Source organism: Rhineura floridana, chromosome 1 (assembly GCF_030035675.1).
Source record: "Rhineura floridana isolate rRhiFlo1 chromosome 1, rRhiFlo1.hap2, whole genome shotgun sequence".
NCBI lineage: Eukaryota > Metazoa > Chordata > Lepidosauria > Squamata > Rhineuridae > Rhineura > Rhineura floridana.
This window is the reverse complement of record NC_084480.1, coordinates 300816890-300836118: the sequence shown is the minus strand read 5'-3', so window position 1 is coordinate 300836118 and position 19229 is coordinate 300816890. Positions and strand designations below refer to the sequence as shown.

The 19229-nt window shown below is 45.5% G+C and overlaps 1 protein-coding gene across 3 annotated transcripts in view; it reads right to left on the bottom strand.

The window, feature by feature from the left end:
• The window catches only part of COL14A1 (collagen type XIV alpha 1 chain), a 189534-nt gene that overhangs the window by 76144 nt on the left and 94161 nt on the right, over positions 1–19229 (bottom strand). For all 3 annotated transcript variants that reach the window (XM_061605762.1, XM_061605771.1, XM_061605753.1), the window contains exons 21-23: positions 2739–2868; positions 2491–2613; positions 887–1036 (exon numbers count right to left, since the gene is read on the bottom strand). In XM_061605762.1, the coding sequence (XP_061461746.1) occupies positions 887–1036; positions 2491–2613; positions 2739–2868 (403 nt within the window). The remainder of the gene's footprint in view (positions 1–886; positions 1037–2490; positions 2614–2738; positions 2869–19229) is intronic.

Genomic DNA, 19229 nt, shown 5'->3' with positions numbered 1-19229 from the left:
TGCCGTTAATAAATTATAAAGCACCTATGTGTCAGGTACTGCACAGAATTAAAACACACACACAAGCCCCTGCCCATAGGCTTGAAAAGTATTCACCGCTCCTTTTCCAAAAGAAAAGCCATGTAAAATAATTGTATTATAATCACAGCTATTTAAGTGAGTGAGAATTTTAAATGGGGCATTAAAAAGTAATCACGGGAGTTCCATAGTAATGTCCTAATTGCCATAGCCAGCGTGCTATAGGCTCATGAATTCTCTCCCCTTGCTGTTTCACCTCTCCTACACAAATGCCCCCAGCACCTGTTATGCTTAAATTATGATGTAGCACTATGTCATCATGAGATGTATTTTGGGGATTTGCAACTAGGTCATGTTAACCTCTATTGGCCAGTTACTGAACACACTCATTTGGCCTTGACACACCAGTAACTATTACAATTTTCTGACATTTCCCACTAATGTCCACCAATTTGAAGAATTCGCAGTAAACATTCACCAGGTTCTAGACGCCAAGAACGATGTGTTACAATAAGCATGTTTTCACAAGTGGTATTAAGATTTGAATTGAATAATTTTTTTATGGAGTGAAAAGAGTTTTGTTGATCAGGGCATGCACTTGACTTTAAAATGGTTCTCTTTCACTTTCTGTACCAAACGAACACTATTCAGACAAGACACACTAGAGTCTCACAAGCATTCTTTGTCACTTGTGAAAATGTCCAAGTTCTGTATCTTACTTCATGTTGAACAGCAGGCAAAAATGTTTCCTCTAGAAAGAGCAGAAAAAGGAATTGATTCGATTCTCAATTCTGTTCAAGTCTTTCAACTAATGAAATATGGTCCATGGAGGTTAGAAGTTGGATAGTAAGAAACTAAAGATTCTTACATGTTTTGGCTACACCCGCTAAGGCATCGCTGAATCCCATTGAGTAGGAAGCAAATACTTTAATGCCGTATTCAGTTCCACTTAGTAAATTCAGAATAAGGATAGTGCTGATATCATCACCCACAAAGGTCTCTAGAGCTGGTCCGGGGACTGCAAGAAACAAGAGGAATGTGGCTGACTTAAGCAAAAGTAACCCTTTAGGAAAAACTACAGTTAGCCTGAAGATACTGTGAAATTTCATAACTGGCTTCTGATCACCAAAAATTATGCTCATTTTTAAAGGAGCTGTTTTTCTACTTTCAAATCAATTTTGTCTTGGTTTATTTGCTGAATTTGCAATCTGCCCTACATTGAGGGCACTTCCAGATTGTTCCTATTTTCAGGAATCACATACCAATCACATACCACCAAATTCAGGTTGCATAATTATAGCTGATTGGGAGGTCTTGCGCAACAAACCTGCTTCTCACAAAGATCAGACTTTTTACAGGTAGAGACACACTTGAGGTTGTGTTGGCTTCAGTGTGTCTCCAACTCTGTTTTCTGTATGTGGGGACACACAACACAAGTAAAACTCTGTCCCCTTTTACTCTAAAACCCCACAAGTTGCAGCTCAAGTGCATTTTACCTTGAAGTCACCTTCACACAGACTTATTTCTTGCTCAACAGCCAACTTTTACAGTTTACAAAAACTTCACTGCTAGTTGCTGAAAGGCAATTCTTATTTGTCATGGATGACTTGGGCCTAAATAGCCATTTTAGGCCTAAATAGCCACTCCCCTGGTGCTAGTTCTTTGAGAGTAGACATGATAAACCTCTGTCTGGACAGGAGTTGGAGATTCACATGACTGAATGCTCCTGCCATTTAAAAAAAAACTATCCCTGCACACAGAAAACTAGCATTAGGGCTGGAAAGATCTGTCAACTTTGGTTCTCTCAGTTTCTTATTTTTCCAATCTAAAATTCGATTCTCCACATTTCTGGAGCAATTTGCCATTTTCTAAAAAAAATCTTCATGAAAATTCTACATTTTATTGTGAATTTCTCCTAATAAACACATATTTGTATGTAGTTTTGAATAATGTATACATTTTTGCAAGCAATTTCTCCTAATATAATACATTTTATGTCATTTTCACTAATATTCATTTTTATGCACACTTTCCCTTAATATATGCATTTTTGTAAACATTGGTTGGTTGGAGAACCACATTGCAAATTTTGGATAATTGCATATTTCAATGGATGGCTGTGTTTTGGTTCTCATAATGTTTCGGAAAGTGTGAATCTATAAAATTTGACTTTAAACAGGAACTGAATTGAATTTCTCCCCCATCCCTAACTAGCATGCTAGGGAGAAGAGTTCTGGTCCAATTTCTTCCTGAAATGCTAGTTTTCTATGGCCAGGAATCTTTTTTTCAGGGGCAGTCATTCCATCCTGTGAGACCACACATGCAGTCTGAATTGTTATATTAAGGGACACAGATTTATCACCCCATCCACTGTTTATGAGAACTACATCTAGGTGAGTGGCATTTACATGTCGGATTCTTAAGAAACACATATTTGAATAAACCACATAAGCAGCCATTTTAGATACTCACTGTTCACAGGTTTATATACAATCCTGTATCCCATTGTAGGAGATGGAGGGGCATCCCAGCTAATCCTCAATCTGTTGTACCATTCATCGGACACCCTGAGATTTTGTGGAGCAGACAGGGGCACTAAAAAAAACAAAACACATTATAAATTAAATAGTTCTCAGAACATCCTGGATACACAGCTTGGTTAAAAAGAGACAGTTGCTTGTATTTTGGCTTTCACAGAAAGAGAAATCTTTGGTACTCACAGGTTTTTCCTGGAACTGACAAACTGACACCTTCCCCATCAGAATAGATGGGAGTGACCATAACTTTATATTCAGTGTCTGAGAGCAATGGTTGAAGGAGCAAATTGTTTTGCATTGCAGGGACCATTACCTAGACATGGAAAACATTTTAAAAAAAAAAGCAAGATTGATTATTAGCTTCTGTAGTTCACATGTGGGCCAGCAAACATCCACCTGAATCCATAGGACCTCTTTGTGTGTCTTTTTCTCCCCTACACGTTGGTTTTAGAAAAAAAGGGGGGGAACCATGTACCAAAAAAAACAGTATAAGGGCGCATGCCTCTGAATACCAGTTGCAGGAAGCCACAGGAGGGGAGAATGATGTTGTGCTCAGGTCCTGCTTATTGGTTTCCCATAGGCATTTGGTTGGCCACTGTGAGTACATGATAATGGACTAGATGGACCACTGGCCTTATGCAGCAGCCAGGGTGTTCTCATGTTCTGATGCTCAGTTATGTGTACTGTTATATGTGAAAATTTTGTGGCTGTGTGCTTTGCCATGTGTCCATTTGTTTCGAATCTGAATATGTGCTGTCACTTCCGAATTTAAATCAGACTTCATGCAAAATGTTCACATGTGAAGGTGTGTACTCTTTTCCAACACATGTATACAGCAACATGTTGGCGTGTGTGCATTGTTGCGTGAAACAGCATACATTACGTTGGAGTTAAGTTGAGCAAGAAACATCTTCAGATCATTTAAATCATGTAAGAGTCTTTATTAAGACATTAAGGCTTTTCAGCAGTTCCCCCCCCCTCTAGCTCTACAGCACATCTCTCTCCAAAAGCAAAAGACAACATCTCAGTTCAGAGGCATGATGCAGAAGAACAGAAGAACCAACAGCAGGCTGTTACAACTTTCCCAGCTGTTGTCTCCCGTTACCATGACAACCTGTCTGACCTTGAAAGTCTGCTCTCTCAGGCCAGGCATGGCAGATAAGACTGCTTCTCAAGACACATGCTTGTAACTTTCCAGACCTGATGAAAACATCCTTAGGCAGTACGGCCTAATGCCAACAGTCCCCCTTTTTCATCATGTCTGTAAATCCATTACAACAATAACACATTTCTACAATACATAGTCATACAGTAATACATTTCTACAATACCTCTTGCAATACATTTCAGTACATTGCATCATACATTTTCAGTTCAGTTCAGTACAGTTCAACATTACATCTCAGTACAGTTCAAAACTTTATTCACTCAAACTTTGGTTGAACACATGTCAAATAAAGTGTATCAGGATCCATATCTACAACTTTATTCATTCCAGGACTCGTTATTAATCCCACGGTAAATCTTTCAGGCGGTTTGCTTAAATTTGCTCTTGTAGAGCGTCTTAAAGGAACCAGGGCTTCGGCTCTCTCTGCCCCCCCATTTGTGCTTGTGCTTGGCACCGCGTGCCCAGGATCTTCCATTTCCTCAGCTTTTCGTTTCTTCGATCTGCGTTTCCCACAAATGAGCTCATTCAAAGCATCTCTGAGAGGAATTTGTGTACCTTCCACTTTAATGTCAAGATTTGGCTTAAATGTCTGTGATTGTGTTCGTGTTTGTGTGTCATCTGTTCCTGTAAGAATCACTGTCTGCCTTTGATCCCAAGGCTTCTCTGAGACTTTAATGCTTCTGCTCAGAATTAACTGCTGTGTTTCTGGACACCAAACTCTGAAATATGCATTCTGAAATCCCAAAACAAAACCTTGCTGTGCTCTGGGCACAAGCTTGCCCCTCCTTTTTCCCTGTGGAATGTGGATCCAGCACCTTGCCCCGAATTTTTGAATGTGTTCTATTTTAGGCTTTCTGCCAGTAAGTTTCTCATAAGGAGACATTCCAAGTGCACTGTGTAATACCCTATTGTGAATGTAATTCGCATAAAGAATTGCTTCTGCCCAGAAAGAATTCCCTAAACTGCAATTCAACAGCATGGCTCTCATTGCTTCCTGCAGCACCCTATTTTTTCTCTCTGCAACCCCGGTGGAAGGTTTAAGTGCTATTTTCTTACTTGCCAGCACTTCATGCAATGCTTTACCCATGAATTCTTCTCCCTGGCCAGAGCGTATGGCCCCCACCGTTACGCCGTGTTGAATTTCGATTCTCTTAATGAACAGTTTCAGCTTCTGCTCAGCTTCACTTTTATGCTTTAACAGAAAAACATGACAAAATCTTGAAAAATCATCTACCAGTACCATGAAGAATTTCGCACCTCCTCGTGAAGCATTTATTGGCCCTGATAAATCAACATGAACTAGCTGGTAGGGAGCTGTTGTGGTTCTCTCAGCCTCCCGGTTTATTGGTGCAATAGACATTTTAGCTTTATTACAAGCATCACAGTCCATTAACTGTCCACAATCTTTTAAACGCATGTTTTCACTGTGCAAAGGGGTTTTCTTTATCGTGTCAAGGTTTGCATGCCCCAGCCTTTGATGCCATTCATGGACGCAGTCCTGATGTACCTGTGCTTCAGCACTTAACACAGCACACCCTGCTTGACTGCTCTTTATTACAAACTGTGAATCATTAAGGCTTCCCTGCAAACACACTTGATCTCCCCTCATTATAAAACATTGGTCTTTGTGAAACAAAATTGAATAATTACAACTCACCAGTTTGCTCACTGACAAAATATTATGAGCCAATTCAGGAATAAATAAACAATCTGACAGTATCCCAAGCTTGTCAAATTTCACCTGACCTCTAGCTTCCACGTTCTTACGCGATCCATCAGCTAGTAAAACAAAGTCCTGCTCATCTGTAGGCGTGTAAAACAAACGTCTGTCTTTGATTAATATATGGCTTGCCCCACTGTCAAGAATCTAATTAACAGGTCGTAAATCTTGAGACTTCTGTTTACAAACAAAGTTCACACTTCCCTGCTTCAAGCCTCCGTCCCTGGAGTTTCGCTTGACTGGACATTCCCGCTGTAGATGCCATCGATCTCTGCAAATAAAACAAGCCTTCAGCTTCTGTTGCTGCTCCTGTTTACTATCCTTCGGCACGGCATTTTTCACCTCTTGCCTCCTGACAGCTTCCATCAACTCGGCTCTTTTCACCTCCTTGCTTCTGACAGCTTCCATCGGCTTGGCTCTCTGCGCCTCCTGCCTCCGCTGCCATTCCTGGGACAAATCCTGCAACGCGTCCCACATCTTTTTAGCCGACGGCTCATCTCTCACACACATCAGTTGAGAATCCGATAGAGCCAAAATTATAAACGCCTGCGCCCTCTGGTCTCAACGCTTCCAGGCCGCGGTCAGTACCGCCAGGGGTGGTTCATCTATAATGTCCCATAAATCCTCTGTTATCAGCAAAGCCCGCATCCTCGGCTTCCAGCTGCCATAATTCTTTTCATTAAGCCGTTCCATCGGCAAGCCTCCCCCAGACAGGTTTACAGCCACGTTGCTCACCTCCGTCTGGTTCAATCAATCAAGCTGCCCTCTCTGGAACTCCGTCTGCCGTTCAGACCAGCAACTTACTCCCGTGTAATGCGCTGTGGATCTGGGCCCATAACCCCTGTTGGCGTGTGTGCGTTGTTGCGTGAAACAGCATACATTACGTTAGAGTTAAGTTGAGCAAGAAACGTCTTCAGATCATTTAAATCATGTAAGAGTCTTTATTAAGACATTAAGGCTTTTCAGCAGTTCCCCCCCCCTCTAGCTCTACAGCACATCTCTCTCCAAAAGCAAAAGACAACATCTCAGTTCAGAGGCATGATGCAGAAGAACAGAAGAACCAACAGCAGGCTGTTACAACTTTCCCAGCTGTTATCTCCCATTACCATGACAACCTGTCTGACCTTGAAAGTCTGCTCTCTCAGGCCAGGCATGGCAGATAAGACTGCTTCTCAAGACACATGCTTGTAACTTTCCAGACCTGATGAAAACATCCTTAGGCAGTACGGCCTAATGCCAACACAACATTAGCAAACAAAATCACTTATGGAGAAGCTCTTGGGGCATTACAACTTTACACATTTATACTGGGAGCAGTTTAATGTCCTGGGAATCCTGGGAATTATAGTTTGGCAAAGGTGCTGAGAAATCTATGTTCAGACATACCTGGTTCCCTTCACAAAACTAGTTACTAGGATTCCCTGCAGAGTGGGATTGGCTATTAAATCAGCTAGTCTGCAATATGGATAACAGAGAAGGTGCTGTGTTTCTAACATATTGGCCCATTTTGTCTCCACACAAATAACTTGCATTTTGAATATTAAGTGGCACACAAGTGCTTCCTCCTGAGCCTGTAGTAACAAATTGCATCCTCTTTCCAGCTGGAGATACAGGATTAGTGGTTTTTAGGGATGGAAGAATCTGTCAATTTCAGTTCTCTCCATTCCTAATATTTCCAATCTAAAATTCTGTTGTTCACATTTCTGCAGCAATCTGTGATTTTTTAAAAAAAATCCTCATGAAAATTCATCAGCTTTTTAGTGCAAAGTTCTCCTAATAAACACATTTTGTATGTAATTTTGACCAACCTACATATTTTACAAGCAATTTCTGCTAACATAATGCATTTTGTATATTATTTTACTATGTTGATTTTTATGCACAATTTCCCCAAATATGTGTATTTTTGTAAATATTATTTGGTTGCAAAATTCAGATAAGTGCAAATTTTGAAGGATGGCTGTGTTTCGGAAAGTGCAATTTTGATAGATTCAGCTTTAAATGCAAACCAAATCTAATTTCTGCCCCATCCCTAGTGGAGGCATTCAAGAGGCAGCTCGATAGCCACCAGTCAGGTATGCTTTAATTTGGATTTCTGCACTGAGCAGGAGGTTGGACTTGATGGCCTTATAGGCCCCTTCCAACACTACTATTCTATGGTTCTATGACTGTAGTCAAAATAGACAGTTTAGGCTTGGGGTGTTAGAAACTTTACAAAAGGAGTTTTCTAACTGTATTCCAGGAGAAAATGGGGGTTCCTTGGAATCTTATCACGGGTACAAAGGTGAAGGAATCAGTAATAGCATACAAACATCCCTGAAAGACAGCTTGCCCACCATTTCACCTCAACACACAACCAGAGGGGAGTGCTGAGTTCATTCTTGGGACTGTTCTGTTTTGTGTATGTGTCCTGCCCAAAGTCGAGAGATCCAGTATCAGATGCGGCTGTGATTTCCCCCCCACTTTTTATTAAAGTTACAGTTACATCAAAAGCATTGTGCTTCATTAACCTAACTAAGCTTTCTAGGAACTTTTGACCTGGCTAACTCTGACTAAGCATGACTTCGTAGTGCTCCAACATTGACTCAGCAATGAACCTCACCCCCGCGTCAACTTAAATGGTCTTGGCTTTCGAGTGTAAATATTGGCTCTTCCTCAACTTCTGTTGAATCTCCTGCTTCAGCTGCCACTGTGCACGAGGTGAAGAAGACTGGCTCTCAGCTTCCCCCTCCAAGAGTTGTGGGCAGTCAGCTTGCTCGATCATGGGAAGCTGTGGGGTGCCTGGCTGGGAAATGACAAGTGAAGTAGGTGGAGCCTTTGATGCGGGCGCAGGCACTGGGGATGTGTCTAACAGAGCAGTCTCCAATGGGGCAGTCGCTGACAGCTCTGGTTACTCTTCAGCAGGGGCTCAGAATCAGGGGGGTTGAGCTGTCAGTGACAGGGATCTGCATGCTCTGTGGTCCAACCCAGCTGCTAGTACCTTCCCCCAGTTCATCATCCCAATACTCAAAGTCAGAGTCTGGCATCTCAAAGTCTCTCCTCCTAAACTGGGTCATAGCATCATCCTCCCTCTCATGCCAATTCCCCACCCACCCTGGAAGCTTTGGCTTGTCCAGATAAGCATCATAAAACTCTCTTAACAAGTCTGGCATGTGAACATCAGCCACCGCCTCCCAAGATCTTTCCTCTGGATCAAATCCCTTCCAATGGATCAGGTATTGCAACTTTCCCAGCGCTGGCCAAAGTCGAGGATCTGCTCCATCTCAAACTCTTGGAGGAGGCAGAGTCTCAGGCGCTCAGTGGGGGTCTGGTGGTTTCTCTGGGGTTAACAAGGAGTGATGAAAGGCAGGATGGATCTTGACAGAAGCATGTAGACATAAACAAAATGCCATTGGGTTGATTTGAGCCTCCACTTCAAAGTGTCCCAGTCTTCGAGCCTCTAGTTTATGGCTGGGCACTCAAGTGGGCAAATAGCATGTGGAAAGCCACACCTTGTCTTCAACCTGTATCTCTGGGCCAGGCTGACAGTGATCCACCACCCATTTGTAGTCGGCTTTTGCCTGTGAAAGCTGCTCCTGTAGTAACTGCTGCATTGCCTACAATTCTTGCATGAACTCTGCCACTGCTGGGGTGGCCGGATAGAGCCAGGGGTGGTGAAAGTGCACAGGTGGAATCCAAAGTTGGCAAAGAACAGTGTCTGCTGAGTAGACGCATGTACTGAGGCAATAATGACACACAGTTGTCTTCCTGATAGTTTACATAGCAGCAGAGGTATTGTTCCAAAGTAGCATTCACTTTCTCTGTCTGTCCATTGTCTGGCGTGGTGTGAGCCTTAACTCACTCTGTAGCAATTGCCATAATGCGCACCAGAATCAGGCTGTGAACTGGGCTCACCAGTCTGCAACCAAGCTGGTAGGGAGACTATGCAGACAAAAATGTGCTCTACAAACAGCTGGGCAGTCTCTCGGGCGGTTGGCAGCCCAGCACAGGAGATGAAATGAGCCATTTTGCTGAAAGCATCCCCGACCACCAAAACAGTTATCTGGAAAGCAGATAAGTCTGTGATGAAGTCCATAGTCACCATTCATCAGAGTCCCTCAGGCATGGGAAGAGGCTCCAGAAAACCCGCGGGTCACCCTGGGGCATGTTTTGCCCTTGTGCACATTAGACAGGATTGAATATACCTCTCTACATCATGTTTAACCCTTGGCCACCAAAATTTTCACGCGACAGCCTGTAACATTAAAAAAACTCCAAGATGTCCAGCAGTGAGTGTATCATGACACTGGCGAAGCACCTTGGCACGCAACTCTCCCAGAGGCACATACAGGGTCTCAGAGTGATAGAGCTCGATGGTAGAATCCCAGTGCACAGTCTTGCTGTGATTGCTCCAGTTTCCACAGCTGCTTATGAGCGTACGGGTCTTGTTCTAGGGCTCTGCGCAGTTCTTCGAACCATGGGTCAGAGCAAGTAGCTGTGACCATATTTTTCAAGGGGATGGTGTGATGTAATTGCATGGTAGGCTGGGTTTCCTGGTACTCAGGCTTGTGGGATAATGCATCCGTCTGGCGGTTCTGAGCCTGTGGAATGTAATTGATGAGGAAGTGGAACTTGGTGAAGAACTGCGCCCACCAAACCTGCCACTGATTCAGCTTGCAGGCCGTCTGTAAACTTTCTAGGTTTCTGTGGTCGGTACAAACCTCCACTTCATGCTGCACCCCCTCCAGCAGATGATGCCAGGTCTCAAAAGCATCACAAATGGCCAACAATTCCTTTTCCCAGACTGTATAGTTCCTCTCGGCGCTTTTTAGCTTCTGGAAGAAATAAGCGCAGGGTTGTAAACCCCCCTCCTTTTTGGCTGGCTGTAATAATTTGTTCCAATGGCAACATCCGATGCATCACTTTCCACCACAAATGGTTGCTGCGGGTCAGCATGCTGGAGTATGGGCTCTGAGGAAAACAGCCACTTCAGCTCTTCAAACACTTGTTGAGCCACTTTGAACCAATGAAAGAGTCAAGAACCTTTCAGACAGTCAGTAAGTGGGGCGGTCAGGTTCGAGAAAGCTGCAATGAAGCGCCAGTAGTAGTTAGCAAACCCCAAGAAATACTGAAGGTTCTTCTTGGTTCTGGGAGGGTGCCAAGAGAGCACACAGCACACCTTCTCTGGGTCCATCTCAACTCCTGCGGGAGAGATGCGGTAGCCCAGGAACTTCAAGGTGGTCAGGTCAAACCCACACTTCTCCAGCTTGGTGTACAGGTGATGCTCTCTCAATCTCTGCAATACCTCCTTTACATGCACCTCATGCTGCTTGAAGGAATTAGAGTAAATAAGAATGTTGTCTAGGCTATCATGAAGCAGTCCAAGTAGTCCCGGAAGATGTCATTCATGAAATTTTGGAAGACAGCTGGGGCATTCGACAAGCCAAATGGCATAACCAGGTATTGGAAGTGTCCATAATGGGTCTTGAAGGCAGTTTTCCACTCATCCCCCTCCCTGATGCTGACCAAATTGTAAGCTTGTCGTAAATCTAGCTTGGTGTACATTTTAGCCAACTGTAGGTGCTCTAGCATCTCGCTGATAAGAGGCAGGGGGTACCTGTTGGGGACAGTAATTCCTCGGCAGGGGACTTGGACAGTCGTATGAAACCTCGCTGTAAATTGGTGTCCAGGAACTCCCTCAGCACCACCAACTCCAGCTCTGACAGAGAATAGATGCAGCCTGGAGAGATGCTAGCCCCCAGTAACAATAGACTTGTCATCAACCAAGATAGCAGCAGAGGCTTCAGTCCCTTATGGAAACCTCGGCCGCCATCTTGATTGATGGCAACCCTGCGCGCACAGTGAGCGCAGCCGCAAAGAACAGCAGAGAAAGGTAGGTGAAGTGGGGGGATTGTGGCGGGCGGCGGCGGAAGCACTTGTCTTGTGATCCACTGCGCGGCTCGTACCACGGATCGCAGAAGGGGAGCGGAGGGGCCCGGGGCAGGCTGATGCCTAAGGGCCCCAGCATTCCTGGAGCTGGCCCTGTCCCCATCCCTACTCTACAGTCAACTCTCCAGGGGTGAACCACTTCAGACTGCAGGTGGGGTCTCACACGATTGAATACTGTTCTTTAGTGGTAATATGCCATTGTATGAACACTGTCTGAAAAAAAAAATTTTGCAGCCCAGGGTGTGTCCAGAGCATGCATTGCTTCAATTTGAAAGATGGGATATTTTTTTATTTTAAAAACCACTTTCTACCAAAGCCCCATAAAGGCTATAAGAAACTGAAACAAAAAGGGAAAGATCATCAACTAATCTTTTAACATTTTTGACATTTTTATTGATAAAAGACTACTACAAAATAGAGATCCAATTAAGAAGGCCGGCTGCAAGAAGAAACATGAAATACTATTCTATTCCATCAGCAGTAAATCCTTCATTTCCACAAAAGACTGAGAACTTCATCAGAGCACAGAATGCCAGCCAACAAATCTAAGAGATCAAGTTACATCGCTGTTCAAATCAGGAGAGAAAAACTCACGTTACGCAGTTTGCTCTGTTTTTACATATGCATCTATGCCCACAATTTCAGACTTGACTTCCTTTGGAACTACCATCCACAGTGATTTTTTAAAAAATCCTGTTGTCACAACAGCCTCAATCCTAGAATCATACAGGATGGATTCAGGCAATCTTTTTTCCCTCTCACACAGTGACCTTTTATAATACCATTTGGCAGATGGTACAGGCATGGATCATCTTAAGGATCTGAAACACCTCAGTGCTGGCACTACAGTTTTGAATCATTAAAACGATTCACAGCTAACTATGAAGATTGTGATGGGATATATGGAATGACACAGCCCCTATGGCAGCCTTCCCCAACCATGGGTCACCAGATGTTCTTTGACTAAAACTTCCCTCATTCCTGATCACTGGCCATGCTGGTTAGGGCTGATGCGAGTTGGGAATTCAACAACATCTGGAGGGCACCAGGTTGGAGAAGGCTGCATGACTGACAGCCAGACTATGGGTTGTATCCAATGCTAATCCTACTCAGAGTAGGCCCCATTGAAATTAATGAGCATTATGAATTTATACCTATTAATTTCAATGGGCCTACTCTGAGTAAAACTTAGTTGGATACAACGCAATACCATTGTAATGTGCTCTACACAGGACTACTTCTAAAGATGGATTGGAAGCTTCAAGAACAAAAGGTAGTCACCCAGATGTTGGTGAAAGCTAGAAGGTTGGAATCTGGGACACCAATTTTGTATAGTTGCACTTGTTGCCTGAGCATTTAGGAGGGCTCCAGATGTTGTTGGATTAAATCTTCCATTATTCCTGATCACTGGCTATGCTGGCTGGGGAAAATGGAGGTTGAAGTCCAACAACATCTGGAGACCCAAGGTTGGGGAAAGGTCATGCTATGGTATTCGAGCACATATGTGGAATGTTTATTTTCATCTTTCTTTATAGCTCTTCCCTGAACATTGGCCCGCTCAGTCGTTCAGCTTTTGCTTCTCATTAACTGTGGCTTCCTGCAATTCTATCACTCAGCCACCCAAAAGCATATTTTTTCTTTGTTTGCTTTAAACATATACACTTACATCCTGCATCTCACTCAGAAGAGTTGTTGAGGTGGCTAACACACATACACACACACACGCTACTGTCGGAAGGCAGAGCTGGGGTCCCAATCCCGGGGAGCTGGATCCCGGACAGTTGGGAGAAGAGTATTCGGATGGATGGCAGAGGGAAGGGGGAGGAACTTCCCCCCTTTGGAGCGAAGACAAAACAGAGAAACTGCCAGTGATAAGGTTGCTTAGCAACGGGGAGCCTGAGCCCTCCCTGGACATTCTCACGCCTCCCCCTCTTTCAGGCTCAGAGCAAGAGGGGAAAGAGGGAGGGCTGCTCACAGCCGAAAAGCGGGGAGGCAGTTTACCATCAGCCCCTCCCCTATCCCCCATCCTGGAATCGGAAACTTCAGAAGAGGAGGGGGTGATGCTTCCCCCCTCACCGCGCACACGCAGACAGCTGAAAAGACAGGAGAGAAGGGGGGGAAGGCGGGCAGTACCTGAGGGGCAGTTAAGGAGGAGCAAAAGATTGCGCGCCCATTTGGCCCCTTCTTAAAGAACAGGCGGGAAGAAGTCCCTTGCTCTGTCAACTTTCTCCCAATGCCGCAGGACCTGTATCCCTGTATTGCTTCATGAGAAAGCGCAGTCTTTGTTTGGACATTACCCTAATAAAACACGAATTAACTACAGCCGTTGGTCTGGTTCCTGAGTCACATCCTGGGCCTGACAGCTTGACAGAGCCACCTAAATCACCCTCAACGCTCTCTTCACTTGACTGGGACAAGATGTCAAAGGGAGCAGCGGGGGGGATGAACCCCACTTCTGAGACGGAAGAAGTGGAACTCTTGAGGACTAAGGTAGCTGATTTGCAGACGGATGTTCAAGCCCTGCTAGCAGCAGTCAAGGCGCTGAAGACGGATAATCAAACCTTGAAGGCCACGATAGACCAGATGCGAACAGCCCCTCCAGCTGCCATAGTAAAGGTTCCCATTGGATTGCCCCCAAAATACGCGGGACAAAGTGATCAGTTGGCAACCTTCGTGGCTCAATGTGAGTTATATCTGGATGTCAGGCACACGGAATTTCCAGACGATGGGGCTAAAGTAGCTTTCGTGATTAGCCTCCTGGAGGGAGAAGCTGCAAAATGGGTGACTCCGTATCTCGTGAGAAAGGATACTGTCTTAGGAAGGTACAGAGGATTTATACAGGAGATGACCGAGATGTTTCAAGACCCGCAAAGGGCTGAAACAGTAGCACGGCAACTAGGCGCTCTGAAGCAAGCTAAAGGGACTGTTTCCGAGTACACTAACGCTTTTAAAATTCTGTCCCAGGAAACTGGTTACAATGACGCCGCCCTGATGTTTATGTACCGGAGTGGATTAAATGCTGAAATCCTGGATGAGTTGGCCAGGACCTCCCCCCCCCGCTGACCTACCAGGGCTCATCCGGCTATGCCTACAGAAAGAGCACCGGATGGAAGGAAGGTGCCTGGAAAGGAAGCAGGAGGTCCCGAGATACTCAGCCTCGGCATCCCGCAACAAGACCCTTCCCACTGCAGGGATGGCAGGTAATGCAACTGAGGGACAGGGAGGGGCTAGGCCAAGACTGTCGGAAGAAGAAAAGGAAAGACGACGCCGGGAACGTTTATGCTTTTATTGTTCAAAGCCGGGCCATGTGGCCAGAGACTGTGGACTGAAAGGGGGGAAAGCCGAGCCGTTGGGAAACTAGAACACCCAGTCCACGTGCAGGCCGGTGGACTGGGGGCAGCATTGTATAAAGGCCCCCCAACGATCCAACCTCCCTCAAAGGGGGTGTTGGTCTTGCCTATTCGGATTACAACTTCCAGAGGAGTGGTGTTTAATTCCACTGCCTTAATTGACAGTGGAGCCTCCACAAATTTTATTGATGCAAAGTTAGTCAAGCGTCATGGAATTTCCCGGTAGAAACTGGACGCTCCCCTAGCCGTGGAGACTATCGATGGGAGACCCCTGAAGTCAGGAGGGGTGACACAAGCCATGGAGGAAGTGAAACTTCAAATCCCTGGGCACGAAGAGTTCATTTCGCTATACGTGTCAGATCTCTCGAACTTTGAGGTGATTCTGGGAATGCCCTGGCTAGCAAAGCATGAACCCAAAATAAGTTGGAAGGAGGCGGTGGTGTGGTTCACCTCACAGTATTGCCAGGAGAACTGTCAACCTGAAGGAATCAAGAACACCTTAGCGGGGGCAGTGCAAGAGATCGAGCAAGTGACCCTGCCGCCAAAGTATGAAGAATTCAAAGATGTGTTTGATGAAAAAGAGGCAGAGACTTTACCCCCCCACCGCCCTTACGACTGTGCGATTGACCTAGTGCCAGGAGCCAGCATCCCATCAGGGAGAATCTACTCTCTCACAGAGAATGAGAGGGAGGCCCTGAAGGAATTCCTGGATAAAAACCTGAGGCGAGGATTCATACACCCCTCACAATCCCCTGCTGGAGCGCCACTATTGTTTGTGAAAAAGAAGGGGGGGGGACTCAGACCCTGTAACGACTATCGCGCATTGAACCAGATCACCATCCCCAACAGCTACCCGCTGCCCCTGATCTCAGAGTTGCTGGACCGACTGCGCTCTGCAAAAATCTTCACGAAGTTGGATTTGAAAGGAGCGTACAATCTGATCAGAATGAAGGAGGGAGATGAATGGAAAACAGGATTCTTGACCGCTTACGGACAGTATGAATACCTGGTCATGCCGTTCGGGCTTTGTGGAAGTCCAGGAATTTTTCAAAAATTCATGAACGACGTGTTTAGAGACTTGTTGGACACGTATGTAATCTGTTACTTAGATGATATCCTGGTGTTCTCAAAGAACCAGGAAGACCACGACCAGCATGTGAAGACAGTGTTGAAGAGACTGAGAGAAAATCACCTGTATGCTAAATTAGAGAAATGTGGATTTGACCTCAAGTCTCTAGACTTCCTTGGATATCGAATCTCAGCGGAAGGCGTGGAGATGGACCCAGGGAAAGTAAGCTGCATATTGGACTGGGGCCAACCTGTCACCAAAAAGGATGTACAACGGTTTTTGGGGTTTGCCAATTATTACAGAAAGTTCATTCCAGGGTTTTCCAAATTAACAGCTCCTCTGACTGACTGTTTAAGGGGGAAGAAGAAGTTTCAATGGACAGAGAATGCCACCGAGGCCTTTGAGGAGCTGAAGAGAAGGTTTGCTACTGAGCCCATTCTGCGCTTTGCTGATCCGAACCGCCCTTTTGTAGTGGAAGCAGATGCTTCAGATTTTGCCATCGGGGGGGTCCTGCTACAATTAGACCAAGAAGGGAAGGAGCTGCACCCCTGTGCGTACTTCTCTCGGAAGTTAAAGCCTGCAGAGAAGAACTACACAGTTTGGGAGAAGGAGCTGCTGGCCATCAAGGACTCTTTTGAAAACTGGAGACAATACCTAGAGGGGACCTCTCATCGAATTGAAGTGCGCTCCGACCACAAGAATCTTGAAAGCCTCCAAACAGCCAGAAAGCTGAACCAGAGACAGATAAGATGGTCCCAGTTCTTCACTAGGTTTAACTTCCAGATTACTTACCATGCCCAAGCCAAAAACCAGAGAGCGGATGCCTTATCCAGACAGCCACAATACAAAGAAAGTGAATCCGAGGACCAGCCTCAGTACGTAATCCCGCCAGAGAAATTAACGTTGGGAGTATGCCAGCCTTCATGGGAAGAGGAACTCAAAAAGGCACAAGAAGAAGATGCAGACATGCTAAAATATCAGCCGGAGACGGGACAAGGTCAAGACTCAGAAGTAACCTTTCACTGGAGAAATGGACTGTTATGGTTCAAAACCGCCAGATATGTGTCAGAAGGGGAATTAAGGCTCAGAATCCTATGCCAGTGTCATGATTCCATCACAGAGGGACACTTTGGGATTTACAAGACCATTCAGAACGTGGCCAAGGACTTCTGGTGGCCTAAAATGCGTCGGGATATTGAGAGTTATGTAAAGTCCTGCTCTGTCTGTCTGCGGACAAAAACACAAACAGGGACACCAGCAGGACTGTTACAACCGTTGCCTGTCCCACACGAACCCTGGAAGGACCTCTCCATGGATTTTATAACTGATCTACCCAAGTCCCAAGGAATGACAGCCATCTTAGTAGTGGTGGATCTACTTACCAAAATGGCACACTTTCTTCCTTGTGCAGGGGCCTTAGAGGCTAAAGAAACGGCCAAGTTATTCATAAAAGAAGTCTACCGGCTGCATGGATTGCCAAACAGCGTAGTCTCAGACCGAGGAACTCAGTTCACAGCCAAATTTTGGAGAGCAATGTGGAAACAGTTGCAGACGGAATTAAAACTCTCCTCCGCCCATCACCCCCAGACAGATGGGCAGACGGAATGCTTGAACGCCGTTTTGGAAAGATATTTACGAAGTTATGTGTCCTATCAACAGACTGACTGGGTATCATATTTGCATTTTGCAGAGTTCGCCCACAACAATTCTCTGCACTCCAGCACTCAACAAACCCCGTTCTTCGCTAATTATGGATTCCATCCTAAAGTCTTTCCAAGCAGCTCAGAAGGAATGCTGGTACCGGCAGCTGAGAACTTCCTTAAGGAATTGCAAGTGGCGCAACAGACACTGAAACAGCAGTTAAACGAAGCCAAAACGGAGTACAAGTGAGTTGCTGACCTGCACAGGAAGGAGCCCCCCCCCTTCAACCGGGAGACCAGGTATGGCTGTCCACCCGCTTCCTCCAGATGCCGGGCAAATGTAGAAAATTACAAGACAAGAGGGTGGGTCCTTTCGAAATAGAAACTCAAATCAATCCCGTGGCGTACCGACTGAAGCTGCCTGACACGTTTAAAATACATCCTGTGTTCCATCGATCCCTCTTAACAAAAGCCGCCCCTCCCAGTGAGTTACGGCCGGAGGAACCTCCCGGAGCTCCACTCCTGGTAAATGAGCAGCTTGAGTTTGAAGTTGAGGAGATCTTAGATTCCAGGATCAGACGCCACAAGCTGCAGTACTTGATTCACTGGAAAGGCTATGGGGTGGCTGACAGATCATGGGAAGATGCAGCTGATGTGCATGCTCCAGAATTGGTAAAACTTTTCCATCAACGTTTTCCCCACCGTCCCAAGCCAGACAAGGGGAGGGGGACACAGCCTGGGAGGGGGGATGGTGTCGGAAGGCAGAGCTGGGGTCCCAATCCCGGAGAGCTGGATCCCGGAGAGTTGGGAGAAGAGTATTTGGATGGATGGCAGAGGGAAGGGGGAGGAACTTCCCCCCTTTGGAGCGAAGACGAAACAGAGGAACTGCCAGTGATAAGGTCGCTTAGCGACGGGGAGCCTGAGCCCTCCCTGGACATTCTCACGCCTCCCCCTCTTTCAGGCTCAGAGCAAGAGGGGAAAGAGGGAGGGCTGCTCACAGCCGAAAAGCGGGGAGGCAGTTTACCATCAGCCCCTCCCCTATCCCCCATCCTGGAATCGGAAACTTCAGAAGAGGAGGGGGTGATGCTTCCCCCCTCACCGCGCACACGCAGACAGCTGAAAAGACAGGAGAGAAGGGGGGGAAGGCGGGCAGTACCTGAGGGGCAGTTAAGGAGGAGCGAAAGATTGCGCGCCCGTTTGGCCCCTTCTTAAAGAACAGGTGGGAAGAAGTCCCTTGCTCTGTCAACTTTCTCCCAATGCCGCAGGACCTGTATCCCTGTATTGCTTCATGAGAAAACGCAGTCTTTGTTTGGACATTACCCTAATAAAACACGAATTAACTACAGCCGTTGGTCTGGTTCCTGAGTCACATCCTGGGCCTGACAGCTACAAACTCAATAGTTAAAAGCAGCCAACAAATCCATTTCAGCAGCATGCATTGTAGTGAATTAACTGGGGAAGTGAAGAGAGAAGCATTTTTAGTTGTCTCCTAAAAATCATCAGCCTTACAGATGGGTAAGTGTTCCAGAGATAAGTGGCAATGCCCAAAAATGATCTGTAGCAGTAATTTTATGTGGACACCTATTTGGACATCTGGAGGGCTTATATTTACTTATATGTTTAACTTAAAATGGATGTACTGATGGTTATTGTATCCATAATGTGAATTGATGCTGGTGGTATTATTATTAGTAGTAGCGGTAGTAATACTATTCATATATTATTTCTTTTTCTTTATTTTTAATAATACTTTATTTTATTTCTTTTTTTCTTTACTAAATTTACAAATAAAAAATATT